The sequence below is a fragment of the Microtus pennsylvanicus genome, chromosome 14 (genome assembly GCF_037038515.1).
Source record: "Microtus pennsylvanicus isolate mMicPen1 chromosome 14, mMicPen1.hap1, whole genome shotgun sequence".
In the NCBI taxonomy this organism is placed as follows: Eukaryota; Metazoa; Chordata; class Mammalia; order Rodentia; family Cricetidae; genus Microtus; species Microtus pennsylvanicus.
The window spans coordinates 16,991,952-17,007,902 of NC_134592.1; the positions used below are offsets into that span (position 1 = coordinate 16,991,952).

The 15,951-nt window shown below is 52.1% G+C and overlaps 1 protein-coding gene across 2 annotated transcripts in view; it reads left to right on the forward strand.

The window, feature by feature from the left end:
* The window catches only part of Ccdc88c (coiled-coil domain containing 88C), a 126,428-nt gene that overhangs the window by 62,214 nt on the left and 48,263 nt on the right, over positions 1–15,951 (forward strand). For both annotated transcript variants that reach the window (XM_075947472.1, XM_075947471.1), the window contains exons 8-13: positions 95–279; positions 1,199–1,280; positions 1,552–1,710; positions 11,050–11,196; positions 11,790–11,934; positions 14,090–14,274. In XM_075947472.1, the coding sequence (XP_075803587.1) occupies positions 95–279; positions 1,199–1,280; positions 1,552–1,710; positions 11,050–11,196; positions 11,790–11,934; positions 14,090–14,274 (903 nt within the window). The remainder of the gene's footprint in view (positions 1–94; positions 280–1,198; positions 1,281–1,551; positions 1,711–11,049; positions 11,197–11,789; positions 11,935–14,089; positions 14,275–15,951) is intronic.

Here is a 15,951-nt window from a genome sequence, read left to right on the forward strand (position 1 = left end):
GTGGTTCTTCACTGAATCTGGGCCTGGACACTGGGCCAGTCCGGGGAGCAGCAGTGACCCCGCATATGTCTGTCTTCTCCCTGTCCTTGTGCAGCTGATTGTGGACCTGACACAAGAGAGGGACTACCTCCAGGCGCAGCACCCTCCCAGCCCCGGCAAGTTCTCCAGTCCAGACTCCACACCAAGCCCCACCAGTAGCCTGTCTAGCGAAGACAAGCAGCACCTGGCTGTTGAGCTGGCTGACACTAAGGCCAGGCTGCGGCGCGTCAGGCAGGAACTGTGAGTCTTGCCGTTTTCCCCTCTTCTGTGGTATGAACCTAGCATGGTTCTTCTCAGGTACTTTGCTTGCATGTGTGCTGTTATGGGATAGCTCAGCTGGCGGGGCTGCTCTGAGCTTCTTGTGGCTGAAGGCTCATCACCAGCCCTCTACAGGCCTGCACTTGTAGGGAGGGCTGCCTGGTGCTTAGGATTCAGCCAGGCTGCCGATCAAAGTAGACTGCCGCTCATGCAGACTCAGTTTAGGGCCGGGATGAACAGATTGTTTTCTTGGCTTTCTTGGTTCTTTCCCGTTTTCTTGAGGTTGTGAATGTCGCTTTTCCATCTGGGGAGCTGCTCAGCCTTACCTCTCCATGTCTGGCCTCAGAGCTACCTGTGGACTCACAGAGCTGTGGCTAGCTCTGTCTGTCTTGTTCACTTAGGGGGTAGTAGGTTGTTGGTTATTAGGCCCAGTTTAAGGGTGCTTTTTAGAAACCCAAGAGTTTTGATCTTGAGAGATGGCCTAGTGGGTACAGTGCCTGCAGAGTTTGGGATCCCAGCACCCACATAACAGCACATCTGTAACCCTGTACTGGGGTTGAGGACAGAAGGGTCCCCAGGGCTTGCTGGCTAGCTAGTCTAGCTGAAACACAAGTTCCTGTTTTAATGAGAGACTCTGTCTCAAGAAAATGATATGGAGGGCATAGAGAAAGACATGGACTATCAAATCTATAAATACTACATGCACTTGCACAAGTGAATGTACACACATGTGGGTATGCACGTTGTGTACTAGCATACAGAATACACAGGAATATTTTCACAGGCTCCTGGAAGCCTGTGTGCCCTCCTTTCCCCTCTGTGGTCCTAGAAGTAGCAGCCTGTTCCCCTGAGCCTGCCAAGAAACATCCTCTCCTTCACTCTCTCCTAATCACCCGTGCAGGGAAGAGAAGACGGAGCAGCTTGCAGATACCAGACACGAGGTGGACCAGCTGGTCCTGGAGCTTCAGAAGGCCAAGCAAGATGTAAGCACAAGGCCTGGGCTGAGGCTGGGGTTCCCCAATAACCGGTCCCAGGGGGTCACAAATGTAGCACGGGATTTGTCCAGCAAAGCGTTCACAGTTGTTGTTCTGAGAGCTTTCTCAGGATGCCAACCATGTGTGTTCGTGAAAGCGTGGGAGACCATGCAGGGTGCATGGACATGGAGCTCCTTGGCCATCAGGAGATCCCGGGCTGTAGGGATTGGATCCTCAAATGAGTGTCTTAAGCTGGGGTTTCACCTTCTTGCACCCACAGAATATTCAGCTCGCTGCTGATGCCCGCTCAGCCCGGGCCTATCGGGATGAGCTTGACTCGCTGAGGGAAAAGGCGAACCGTGTGGAGAGGCTGGAGATGGAACTGATACGCTGCAAGGAGAAGCTGCATGATGTGGACTTCTACAAGGCTCGCATGGAGGTGAGTGGTCACCCTCGAGACAGAGTGAGGTGGCCAGACAGGCTTCCGTCCACTGCTGTTGGGCACAGCCACCAAGCATGTGTCCTTGGAGGATCTGAGGAGAGAGCAGTGGCCGCTTTCTGCACAGCCCACCTGCCTGAGTCCTTCCTGGGTCTCCCTTGAGCCCTTCTCTCATCTCCAAATGTTGGGTGGGTGAGGGGAATGGGGTCGACTGACAAACAGCCGTGCTTTGTAGAGTTTTCTTTCTCCACTTTATGACTGTCCTGGGGTTTTTTATTACTGTGGTAGACACTGTAACCAAAAGGAACTTGGGGAGGAAAGGGTTTATGTTATATTGCGGCTCACAGTTCATCGTTGATGGAAGTCAGGACAGGAACCTGAAGCAGGAGCTGATGGAGAAGCCATGGCTTCCTCAGCTCAGGCACCACCCACAACAGCCCTCTTAGATCAATCTCTAATTAAGAAAATGAACCGTAAACTCAGCTTTAAGCCATTTTTGGAGGCTTTTTTTTTTTTTAGTTGAGATTCCATTTTCCCAAATGCCTCTCGCTTGTGTCAAGTTGACATCAAACCAATCGTCATAATAACATGATGATGACTTCTGTCTGTGGTTTTGTTTTGGTTTTTGTTTGTTTGGTTTGTTTCTTAAGGCTTGCAATTTCTGGGCTGTTTGCTAGGCCTCAGTGTCCACCATCCATAAAATAAAAATACTGCTTCTAATGAAGTTTTAAAAATGAGCCATGTGGAACGCAGGTCCCCTCGTCTACCCCAAGGCAGTGGAAGCCCTGCCGGCTGTTAGCGTTACTTTACTCATTGCGTTTGTAAGTGTGGGCACACACAGAGTACGTGTGGAGATCAGGATGACCTTCCGGCATCTGCCTCTCCTACCTTGTTGAGGTAGAGAGAGTCCTTCCTGTGGTTATGCTGCTGTATTCTCCAGGCTGCCCGGGTGCCCCTGCACTCCCCAGGCTGCCCGGGTGCCCCTGCCCCTGCACTCCCCAGGCCAGCCGGGTGCCTGTGCCCCTGCATCTCCTCAGGCTGCCTGGGTGCCTGTGCCCCTGCATCTCCCCAGGCCAGCCGGGTGCCCCTGCATCTCCCCAGGCTGCCCGGGTGCCCCTGCCCCTGCACTCCCCAGGCTGCCCGGGTGCCCCTGCCCCTGCATCTCCCCAGGCCAGCCGGGTGCCCCTGCATCTCCCCAGGCTGCCCGGGTGCCCCTGCCCCTGCACTCCTCAGGCTGCCCGGGTGCCTGTGCCCCTGCCCCTGCACTCCCCAGGCTGCCTGGGTGCCCCTGCCCCTGCATCTCCCCAGGCCAGCCGGGTACCCCTGCCCCTGCATCTCCCCAGGCAGGCTGGTCTGCGAGCCTCCATCCTGTTCTCTCATTTCTGCTTCCCACATCACTGTAGGAGTCTCGTAACAACCAATGTGTGCCACCATGTCTAGCCTTTTGAATTTTTTTGGAAAGATTAATTTTACTTTTAATGGTGTATGGGGGGGGCTGTGTGCATGTATGTGCAGGTGTCCACAGAGGTCAGAGGTTAGCAGTAGTTATGAGCTGCTCTATAGAGACAGGTGCTGGGGACTAAGTGTTAACCACTGAGCTGCCCTTCCGCCCCCTTGTGTCTAGTTTTGATGTAGGTTCCAGGGATTGCACTTGATTTGTCAACCTTACATAGCAAATGCCTTTACCACTGGGCCATCTCCCTCCTCCCCCCAACTTGAGAATGGGTTTTGCCTTCCTGCTCACTGCCTCAGCTTGGGTAGCTTCTGGGGTCACTGAGCACAGGTCTAGCAGCCCTCTGTCATCCCTGCTGTGGGACTTCCCTTTCCTGCTGGCACACTTGCCCTGTGGTGACATTGAACAATATGGAGACAGCCATGGGAATGACAGGGACACTGCCAGTCCCCTCCTAAAGCTCCATGTCTGGTGAGAAGCAGGTAAGTAAGCCTGCAATCAGGTTGTGGTGTCCGAGTGCTATGCAGGTGCTGTACAGAGAGCCCCCCTCAGGACACAGGCCAAGATCAGAAGTGCTTTCCTGGGAGACCACAGGAAAAAGAAGAGCCTGAGATGATGGGGAACAGCTCCAAGTTGGGGGTACCATGCAGAGGAGTCAAATTCTGAGAAGCCCGAGAAAGCAACCAGCAGGGCAATCAGTACCTGGGATGAGGTCAGGGTTTTATGCAGTCCTGGTGTGTCCATGGTGAACAATGCAAAGGGAACTTGGAGGCTTTTGGCGGCCCAGCCAGCCAAGGTATGCAGAGTGTACCATCCTTGTTCAACGTCTAGTATAGGCTGAGTTTCTCTGTTTCCCAGCGTCACTCCCAAATAACCACACAGAGACTTGCTATTAATTATAGATGGTGGGTCACTAGCTTAGGCTTGTCTCCAGCCAGCTCTTACAACTCAGACTAACCCATTTCTATTAATCTGTGTGCTGCCCCGAGGCTGGTTTGCTTCATCTATGAATTTCCCATGGTGCTTCTGGCTTGAGACTCCTCAGACTTTTCCTTTCTTTCCAACAATCTCTCTGTCCTGAAAGTTCTGCTTAGCCTGTTAACTTTTTATTAACAATGGGAGCCGCCCATTTTCCCAGTGTACAAAAGGATTATTCCCCAGCAGTCCAGCGGGTGGAATGCTGGTGTCTACCTCAGAAGCTCCTTTGGGCTGACACTTAAGCCTCTCCCTGCTTTCCTGAGTCCCACCAGAAAGGCCTTTCTGGAAAGGAGCTTGGTTTCGTGCTGCTGATGGATACATATTCTCAGCATCCGGAACAGTCCTGACACACACCAGGAGCTGAAGAATCATACTTACTAGAATCTTTCTTGGGTGGTGGTGCATTTGCAGACCTGGTAACCACTGTACTTTCTGTAGACATAGGCTGTTCCCGGCCCCCACTAGCCTGTGCACCAGTGTGCTTTGGCCCTAAGGTCAAGTGTGGCTTGGAGACTTTGGGTAGTTTGCTTTCCCTGAAGGTCCTGGTGTTGTCTGGGCCTTCAGGGATTGAGGTAACTGTCCCTCCATCAGAGGACTAGGCCTGGGCCCACCAGCACCTCTGATGAAAGAAGGAATAGTAGGGTTTGTCATCCAAAGAAATAGTGAGCTCCAGGTTCAGTGAGAGACTGTCTCAAGTGAATGCGGAGAAAAACAGAGGACACACACACACACACACACAGACAGTTTAACTCAATGGAGAAAGGGGCCATTAGCCCTTTGAATAGGTGCATACCTGGTCAGCCACATCAACTTAATTATGAAACAGAAATGCTAGTTTGAAGCTATGAAACACCTTCCTTCCCTGCATCTTAGCTCTTCTTCTCAAGCTGTGGCCTGAATCAGCTGAGGGACCTGTTAAAGAACACACATTTCAGACTGGAGAGACAGCTAAACAGTGATTAAGAGCACTGGCTGATCTTCAGAGGCCCCAGGTTCAATTCCCAGCATCTACATGGCAGCTAACCCTGTCTAACCCTAGTTCCAGGGTATTCAATGGTTTCTTCTGACCTCTCTGGTATGTGGTGCCCCAATATTAATACAGGCAAAACACTCATATAAAATAAACATGCACATTCATCTTCAAAGGTGAGGATTAGTGATGGCTCAGTTGGTAACATGCTGCTCCACAGTAGGAGGGCCTGAGTTTGGACTGCTCCTGTGATCCCAGCACTGGGGAGGCAGGTATAGGAGGGTCCCTGTTTTAGTATGTTTTTAAAATAAAGTAAAAAAGTCACTGAGGAGACGCTTAGCTCCAACCTCTGGCCTGCTTGACCTGTGGATTTCCACTCTCCAACATGCACAAATTACAGGCGTGTGCTACCATAACACTTTGCTACAGAGGCTCTCGGCTGCGGGATGCTCACTTCCATAGGCGAGAATTACAGAACTTAATACCTGTCTGTGGTCTGCTCTGTTCCTGTGGGCTTCCAACCCTGGGTGTGGATTCTACCTTACATAGCAACAGGCATAAGATCTTTGGGAACCCCTGCACCCAGTGAAAGAAACCATTGCTGTGTAGAGATTTTTTTGCTGTAGGGAGAATGCAGGGAGAAGCCTGAGGGTCACTCTCCTTGGGACTGGCATGGATCAAGTTAGTTATGATGGGCAGGTGGGCAAGCTCCTCTAAGTGAGAGTCTGGCTTGCTTAGCTGTCACATTCACACCAGCTGTCCCCATTTGTGACCCTTCTCGGTAACGGTGGGGGCTGACTGAGCCATCCTTTCTGATGGATGATGATGAAGAGCACACCAGTGCAGATGCCCAGAGGAAGAACGTGTCGGTGCCGGTGGAGGAGGAGGAGGAGGGGGAGGTGAGGAAGAGCTCGGGTCCGAGGGCCATAGCAAATTGGATTTCATGAGTAAAATCTGGATCACAAGATTTACAGTTTGTTCTTAAACTGCAACAGCGTTTCTGTGGTTCCTGGTCTAGTTCTCAGAAGGATGGAAATTGCATCCAGGGAGCAGTGTAACCACCCTGGAGAAGGGAAAAGGTGTGGAATGGGTACATAGCTGGTCCTTGTGGCTTCCCTTTGAAAACAGTGGTCCTCAGGGCCGCTGCCTGGGGCAAGAGGGTCTCAGTCAGGGTTGTAGGGTAGCGATACAGCCTGGGAGGTTTTTCAGTATTTCCTGATTGGCTTAGAGTTTCTGCCTAAGGGGCTGGAGAGATGGTTTAAGTGGTTAAGAGCACTGGCTGTTAACTCAGAGAACCTGAGTTCAATTCCCAGCACCCACATGGTGATTCACAACCATCTATAATGATGTGCAGGCGTATATGAAGGCAGAATACTATATACATAACAATAAATATTTTTAAAATTCTGCATAAAGCAGAAGGTAGCCGATCAGATGCTGTGTGCATCTTGAGCACAGTGGCTGTGGTCTTCCCTGTGCTGTGTAGATGCACAGCTCTCTAGGAAGTGCTAGTTTCGAACTAATCAGAGGGGGCAGAGACCCAGCCATACACTGTTCTGCCAAGTGCTGGGCAAGTCTTGTCCTGTTACGGAAGGAGGAGTGTGTCCTGCCCTGGCCTCCCAGGCACAGAAGCATGCCTGCAGCAAGCTTATTCTAGCCAGCCCTTCCCTGCAGAGAAGCCCAAGTGGAGATGAAAGCCCTGGAACAGGTCTTGCAGGGAAGCGGCAGCCAGAGAGATGGGTGGGTCACTGGCAAGGCCCTGGTCCTTAGGAGCTGAGTTAATGACCAGTTCCAACATGTTTCTTTCCTATAACCCCCATTCTGAGATCACACCTCTAAGATGACAGTAGTGGGGGGAGGGGCCAGGGTCAGGAAGGGACAGAGTTTGGTCTTTCCTGCCCTGACCCCAGGCTGATTTACTCCCCTGTACCCTGAGGTTCCTAGTGCCCAGTGCCTTGAGCTTTGGGCTGGACCCTTTCCTGCTTTCAGATCTCCGTCCCATAGGAGCCTCAGTTAATGTGTCCATAATCACTGTCTGCCCTCCATGCCCGCCTGTGCTGACTGTGGAGTTCAGTCATTTTCCTTGCACTTGTGCGGAGTTCACATCCTCTTTTTCTCCTCACCTCACCCCACCAGGGTCAGGCCCAGGGGCCCATCATCCCTTAAACCTGCGTTCCCATCTCTCAGCATGTTGCTGTCCTCAGTAGGTATCCGAAGTCTGTGCATGTCTCTAGTTGACCTCTCTTGGCTTGCTCTGGTTGTTCCGGCAGCTGTACACAGAAGCCCTCCCTGAATCTAAACTAGCTATGCTGCTCAGTCCCCTGGTCTACTCCTGGGATGCCCTCTCCAATGGTCCACCATATACTTTGTGTGTGTGTGTGTGTGTGTGTGTGTGTGTGTGTGTGTGTAAAATTTCATATCTCCGGAATGACTTCATGCTCTCCCTTTGTCCAGTACTCAGTGCTACCCCTGATCCCCCACTGCAGCCACCACCCTGGGCCCCTGCAGCTGACTTCCCAGGATGTCTGCCTCTCCTGTGCTCATTCATTCAGAAGTTTAGGGCCAGAGTGCAGGGCTGGGTCTGTGAGCTCAGCAAATCCTGTACTTCCCGTTTTTTTGATAAGACCCCCTTCCCCCCACCCCGCCACTCTGGTTGGTGTGTGAAGTAAGGTATTACTGTGATGATACATGTTTCTGTGTCTCCTGACCAGACTGTATGCCCAGGCAGATAGTATGTGCCTCTCTGATAGTGAGGCCTCTGCCCCAGTGACATTCTCGGCTCACAAGCAGCAAACTGTAGTCTGTAGATTAAACCCAGCCCACCGTTGGCTTTTGTGGGTACAGTTTTATTGGCACACAATGCCCCATCCTCTGGCCCCAACAGAGTATTGCTTTCTGGTCCTTTACAGAGAAGATGTGTAGTGTGGCCTTTAGGTGAGCGGTAGGGACTGTAGAACACGAACTGCCTTTAGCTCTAGTTCCACCGTACCGTTTAAGGCCCACAGTGACCCTGTGAGGTGTAGCAACCTCCTTTCTCCAGACAATAAAAGGCGACACAGTTGCTAAGCAAGTGGTCTGGGATCGGAATGTGGCTGGCAGTCTCCAGAGCCTTGAGTGGCTGCCAGAGGGGGAGCCTTGGCCATTAAGGAGAAGAAAAGGGGGTAAGGGTGGTGCAGGAGAACTAGAGGTGCTTATGGGGGACCCCAGCCTCCGACAGTTCGTGCCCAACTAAGCAGTCATGTCCCAAGTGAGGAGTGTTAAATTCCAGGGAGCTGGCTGAGGGGAACTCATATGCTGGCTGGGCAGTCTTCTGTTCTTTCTGCCTTGGGGTTTCCTTTGTCTCTCTGTTGACTTCTGGGCACTGTGATGAGACCTGTCAAGTTGAACAGGACAGAGGGGACCTTTGGCTTCTGCTCTGGTCCCTACATTTCTTAAGGTCAGGCCTTGCTTCAGGTGTGCAGGCCTTCAGGGTCAGGGTAGAACATACCCTGCCTTTGACTCTCCATGGCAGTGGGGCTAAGAGGGATAGAGACAGGGCAGGAAGGAGCAAGAGGCCTGTTGCCATGGGTCCGGTGGCTCCGCTCTTGCTTCCCTCGGCATCCCTGGGCTTTCTGTTGCAGTGGACGCCAGGAGCCCTGTGTGTTGCAATCCCAAGCTCACTGGAAAGGAGACTTTCTTTGACTCCATATTCCTTTCAGTGTTCGTGGGGGGTCATGAGGCACTCTGGGAAACCAGTTAATTTTTGTTGTATGCGTTTGTTTTCCAGTGTTAGGGACAGAGCCCAGGGCTTCATGTATGCGAGGCATGTCCTCCACTGTTCAGCAACACCCCTAAGCCCTTGCCAAACAATTTTTATGTGTTAACAAGGAGCTGCTTCGTGGGCGAGTGCTGGATTGAACTTTGTCCTTCCCAGGTGTGAAGTGCCTGTGACTGGAGAGCTCGTGAGTCCAGGCGTTGTGTAATCAGAGTTGTGTATACATTATTAACCCACATTTTCACGTAGGCAGTTATCCAGTCTGAGAGTTCCTACAGCCAGAATTCGTGGCAGAAATGGGGTTGGCCCGCTGCCCCCTCAGTTACTCTTTCAAGTTTAACCTTTAGTTAGACAGGACCTTTAGTCTAACCTATGGCTGTATAACCTCCCCAGCTGCAGGCAGGGCAGGGTTGGACTTGATAACAGCCTCCTGGTTGGGACAGATAGGTGTGCCAGACAGCTGCCCAGAGCCATGGAGTCAGCTTCTCAGCCCTGCAGACTGCTAGTGAAGTTCTTGGCCGTCAGGAGCTTAAGTACAGCGTCTTTCCTGGCTGGTTGCTGTCCTGTGAAGTGGTAGATGTATAAGGCAGGGTAGAATGTCATTACCTAATACTGGGGACATTGAGCCCAAAGCAGAGGCAGTTTGAAAGTTGTTTAGGTGCTGTCCCTGCTTGTCTTAGTATCTGAGTCCTTCAAGGGCCACCACGTAGGCTACCTCCATCTCCTCTTGCTACAAGACTCAGTGAGCAGAAGTGAAACAGTTCCTTTCCAAGACTTCCCGAGTTGGGGAAGAGGACTTGACTTAGTGAACAGGATAATGTCTACTCCAAGTCCTCAGAGGGAGTCGTTCAGGATGGATCTTGAAGTCTGAGTAGGAGTTGACGGTGCGGATAGACATACAGCCTGTCTTGTGGTTGTTTACCAAGTCTGAATAGTGAGGCTGAAATTGGGGCTGCTGGGTAGACCTTATTAGACACAGGGTGGACAGTGACCACAAAGACCATGCTGGACTTTCTCTGATTCTGGATCCTCCGTGTTCTCTGTCTTATGTCGTTGGTGGCAGCGTTGGCCTCTTACTCCCCAGAGGCCCCTGAGAAGCTGAGGGTCATGGAGAAAAGTCTGAGCCCACAGCTTAAATGGGAACTTCAGCCTCAGCCCACAGCAGGCCTGTGACTTGGGCACCTTCTTTCATGTACTGGGTTGTTTTTCCCTCTGCGGGAAGAGGCTGGCCCTGCCTTGCCCTCTGAGGGGTGCTATGAGGAGCAGCTGAGAGAGAACCAGCCCCAGTGATGCGATCTTTGTTGGCATGGAGACTCTAGAATCAACGAGCTGCGTCCCCAGGGCCAGCTTTGATCACACCCATGCCCATGAGTGTTTTCCTCTCCTGGGAAGCTTGGATTCAGGCCTGTGTAGGAGAATGAACACACGGTGGGTAAGGGCAAGCTCCACCCCTGGTCCTTGTTGCAGTCTGTGAGTGGGACAAGCCTTGAGAACCTTCCCCACCGAGGAAGGTGACAGTTCCCGGTGTGTACTGTTAACAAACCGTGAAGATGTAAGAGACATGCAGGCCGCTCCACTCCCACCCCCACTCAGGACACCAAGCATTGCTGAGGAGGGCTCATGGGACATGAGATGCTCAGGACGGCAAGGTCTGACAGACATGGCTCATAGACTGGCCTCTTCCTATGATGCCCGCAGAGGCCAGTTTCTGCCTGCATCTGTCTGTGGGATTTGTATTTCCTCTGCTGCGACTTGACTGGCCCTGACTTCGTCCTGGGCTCCCTCCCCTCGGCAGGAAACCAGGTCAGAGGTGACCCACACTGTCGTTAGAGCCCACTTTCCAGTGGGGTCCAAGTTGAGGATCATCTGACTGACTGGAAGACCTTGAGGAAGGGCTGCTTTCCCAGAGTTCTCATTATCTGCTGTGCCGGGGAGCACACGCTGATCTGCACCCCAGCACTGTTAAATATTTTCTTCATTCTTGAACTTTTTCCTTTGAGAGTCTATGTGCCTGGCTTCAAGGGAATGGGTGAGGCTGACAAGGTCTGGGTGCAGAGCTTCCCACCATGTGTATCCCTCACCTGGTTGCCTGGCTTCAGGGGCCTGAAAGCACTTTATTTGGAAGTCCTAGGGTCATGACCCTGGCCTTATCTGATGGCTCTCCTGTTGGTGTTTGCTCTTCAGGAACTGAGAGAGGACAACATTATCTTAATCGAGACCAAGGCCATGTTGGAGGAGCAACTGACCGCCTCCCGGGCTCGCAGTGACAAAGTCCACGAGCTAGAGAAAGAGAACCTGCAGCTAAAATCCAAACTGCATGACTTGGAACTGGTATGAATGAAGCAGGTGCCGTGTGCAGAAGCCGTGGTGGGGGTGTAGGAGGGGCGAGCTCCTCTAGTGTGCCAGCTTCTGAGTTTGCTGCCTCCCAGCAGCTTGTGAGTTAAGAGAAGAGCTTGCAGCACTCAGTGCCTTGAGTGAGCACTTAGTGCCCTCAAAACAGCTAGGACCTGACTTAATGTGTTGCTTCTGCAAGAGTGAACACATATTGTCTTTTTCAAGGGTCCTCAATGGCTCTTGAATGGGTTGAGCACTGGCATGTCATCTCGTCACAGCACTTGAGGGTGCAGAGACCTACCTTAGGGCTGACAAGTGTCCTGTCACCAAGTGTCACGTGGCAAAGCACTGTTCCTTGTGTTCCTACGTTCAGAGCGTTCACTGGGACCTTAGAATTTCCTTCTTGACCTAAGTGGCCAGGTCAAGGGACTCTCTAGTAGTGCTCCCTGTTGCCGTGGGGCCCTGAGTGGGGGTGTTTGTGTGCAGCTCTCTGTCTGGAAGGAAGCACTGTGTCCTGAGCGGATGGTAGTTGGTACTTCGCTTCTGAGACCAGTCGGCCCTCTCTCCTACGTTGCCTCTTTCTACCCCAGGATCGGGACACAGATAAGAAACGAATCGAGGAGCTGCTGGAAGAAAATATGGTTCTGGAGATCGCCCAGAAGCAGAGCATGAACGAGTCGGCCCACCTGGGCTGGGAGCTGGAGCAACTGTCCAAGCACGCAGACCTGTCCGATGGTACGTAGCGCCCGGTGCTGGGACCCCACAGAGCCGCTGCTCATCCAGGAGCTGAGCCTGTGACTGCGTCTGCGGCTTCTAACAGCCTATCCATTCTCCACGAGTAAATGTAATTTCCTCAAGTGCCGTTTGGAGCTGTTTCATTATGGTCATCCCCAGGGGAAACATGAGTGGCCTGGCAGCCCCGATGCCCAGAAGTAAACTCTAGATGAAGTGCTGGGATTTCTGGGTTTTCCATATGGACACTCTGAAGCTTCCAGATCACAGCTCTTTGCTGATGACAGAAAGCCCTGACACCAGAAGTGTCCCCAGTGGTCACTAATCCTTATTATAAATGGACCCTGGATATTATTTGCCATGTTCATTTGCATAATTGGGCAGGATGGATGCAGCCTCTCCTGTCTCCCTGGTGGGGATGCTAAGTGGCCTCTTCTCCCTAGTCTCCGGCTCTTATGATCCTTATGATCTTGGGGAAGGGGAGGGAGGAGAGTCATTCTTCCTGGCTTGCACTGCTGCCCTCTGTCGGTACCCTGAGATAAGCTGTTCGTTATGGGAAGGGTGGGGGACCCCAGTCAGCACTGCAGCAGGAAGCTCCAGCGCCCAGCAAACAATAAGCCAATTCCTGTGTTTGAAAATAGCCACGTTCACCTTTCCCATGCACCCGACTTAACAAGTTAGTATTGACTGAGCACTTGACAGAGCAGGCTTGGGCATTTGGCTTGTTTTAGGTTTGAAAGAGCAATAAAAATCCCTGAGAATACGACCGAGGTCATTTCTTCCAGTGCTCCTACCAGCTCTGAACATGAAAGCCTTGCATTAGCTTGTTTCTGTGGACACTGAACTGTGTCTGCTTTGGTGCCTGTATACCAAGCTGAGGTGTCTGGGAGCCACACGGGGTGGGTGGGGAGAAGGCATTGTCTATGGCTCAGAAGTTCAAGTCCACCAAGAAGAACTTCTGCCCCCTGGTGGACTGGAGAAGCAGTGCAGACTTTATCAGGGCCAGCTTCAAAGGCCTGGTCAGTTCATACTGCTTGGTGTAGTTTATGAACCCTTTAAGTCAATGGCCATGATAGATTTTTTTCTTTTTTTTAAATTTTAAAAATTAGATTTATTTATACACGTGTGCATACCTGGAAGCGAGGACAGTTTGTGGGGATTGGTTATTTATCTACCACGTGAGGACCCCCAAACCCAGGTCATCAGGCACCTTTACTCCTTGAGCCATCTCACTGATCACATGATTTTGTGTGCATGGGTGTTTTTGCCTGCGTGCATATCTCTGTACTACTTGCATACCTGGGGTGTGTAAATGCAGAGACATTTACCTCATCTCACTGAGACATCTAAAGCAGTGTATTGTCTGACTTTTCTTCAACATAACTGTGAGGTTGGAAGAAATCTGTCCAGGTTCTAGCCCAGGCTGGCAGCTACAGGCATATATACACAGGCTGCCCAGTTCTAGCCCAGGCTGGCAACTACAGGCATATATATACACAGGCTGCCCAGTTATAGCCCAGGCTGGCAACTACAGGCATATATATACACAGGCTGCCCAGTTCTAGCCCAGGCTGGCAGCTACAGGCATATATACACAGGCTGCCCAGTTCTAGCCCAGGCTGGCAACTACAGGCGTATATACACAGGCTGCCCAGGTTCTAGCCCAGGCTGGCAGCTACAGGCATATATATACACAGGCTGCCCAGTTCTAGCCCAGGCTGGCAACTACAGGCGTATATACACAAGCTGCCCAGGTTCTATCCCCGGGCTGGCAGCTATAGGCATATATACATAGGCACCACTTTGCTTCACTCATAGTCAGCTGGTCACTCTGCCCTCCCTGCTGAGCAGCCAAGATGCCCACTGCTCCTGGAGTGGGCACCTAAAATGCCTGTAGCCTTTGAGTCAGTTGAGTGAGCAGTGTGGTGACCCAGCTTCCCATCAGTTCCACGATTGGCGCCTCCAGTGTAATCCAGTTTCTCCTCAAGCTCTAGATTGAGTGGATAGGCCTCAGTCTTGGATGCTGAAGCAGCATTCCCAATTGGATGAGAATGGAGAACAAGAGGAATGCCTTGTTCTTGGGGCTCGGCTTGTGTCAGAGGGTGGAAGCAAGCAGGGGTTCCCGAAATGCTAGACCCTGACTGACTCGGCACTTCAGCCTCCAGGAAGTCCTTCGTGTTCGAGCTGAACGAGTGTGCCTCGAGCCGCATCCTGAAGCTGGAGAAGGAGAACCAGAGCCTCCAGAGTACCATCCAGGGGCTGCGGGACGCGTCGCTGGCGCTGGAGGAGAGCAGCCTCAAATGTGGGGAGCTGGAGAAGGAGAACCAGCAGCTTAGCAAGAAGGTGACCTCCCTGGGCGGGCATGGGGCACCCAGTGTGCGATACAGGAGATGGCGTGCCTCTGGGCCTTTAACACACCTAATGCCAGGCTCCAGGGAGACAGCGATCATTCCCTTACTGGTGGCTCTCCTAGGAACTGTGTCTCATGTCTGTGTTCTCTTGATTTGCTCCTTAGTCCCATATAAGGTCCTGGTGTGGTGGAGGGAGGGGATCAAGGTCGCAGGCAGGAGACCAGTCCCCAGGAATGCTGCCTCTGCTGCTTCTCTCCTCTGCGCACAGGGCTTGGCCCAAACCCTCCCGCTGTGAAAAGGACCTTCATGGAACCATCTAGCTGCATTTACCCTCATGGTCCTTTGAAGTACGATTGTCCTGTGACATTTTAGCTGCCAAGTGATTTGTTCTTACTTGAGAGAACAGGAGACACCCCTCTCTCATGCCTTGTCTTGTGGTGCAAAGAAAAGGGGAGAAGTGAGCACATGGTTTGGTCTCTTGGGTGTTTGTGGTCCCAAGGCAGGGAATGTCCTTATAAATGGGCATTCAGTGTTGAATAGAATGAAAAAGAGCTGACATAAAAGAAGATGAGACCTTCCCACTCCGTGGGTTCTCAGGAAAGCCCGGGCTATCTTCTTACTGGGCTAGGGACAGTGTGGGTAACCTCTGTTCTATAGACTATCCTTTGTATATAAACACAAGCAGTGGACACTGCCACCAGCTCCTGCCCATGTCCAGTCCTAGCTTCTACTTTCCCTGAGCCCTTTGACTCTTACCAGTCCTGTCCTGTGTGGTCCCAGGAAAGCCGTGACGTCCCACAGAGTTCCTAGTAGTTAGGGACTAATGGGACACTAGAAGGGGGGTTGCTTCTCCCAGACCAGAGTTGTCCTGTGTCCTGCCTATAGAGTGTGTCTGACAGCAGTCTGCCCAGCCAGTAGAGGAGCCGTTTCCGTCCTTTTATACAGCTCTGACCATCATTTGGTCCTAGTTCCCTGTATTCGGTGAATAAGCACTTGAGCACCAGTAGGCGGTCACACTCAACCAGCTCAGCCCCCCCCCCCCCAGTCATCCTCTGTGTGGCAGGGCTCACTAGAGTCCTTGCAGTTTCTCTGCTAGGTCCTTGAGACACTGCCTCCCTCCAGTCTTTGTGCAACTTTATACCAGTGTCACGGAGGTGCAGTTCCTATAGTCAAATAGGAAAAGATTCCGTATTATCAGAGGAAGAGGGCCACGCTTGCTTTGGGGCCATTAGGAGAAGTCAGGAGCAGCTGTCTGAAGTGTCTGAGCCCCAACAGTAAGGACAGAAGCTTTCTCAAGCTTACAAGCCTGTAGTTAGCTCTCAACCCAGCCTAGCCAGCTTGCTGGGGGGTGGAGGGGTTTGCTGTCTTCAGTGAGCAATAGAATGTGGGACAGAGAACCAAGAAGGAAAAAGATGGAGGTGACCCCAGAGCAGCTAAGCAGGACCCAGGAAAATCCCATGTTTAGATAGCAGTGGCAGCATCGGACTCAAAGACTGGCATAGCTCTCTAGGAGTGGGGTCGAGCATATTTCGGGGGGGGGGGGGGGCGTGGTGAGGGCCAGAAGGTATGGTATTCATCATAGCTCAGGGCAGAGCTAGGGGCCTTATCCCACAGGCTTGGAAGTTTGCATAGAGGGACATGTGTCCAGCCCTTCTTAAAGGTGTTAGGC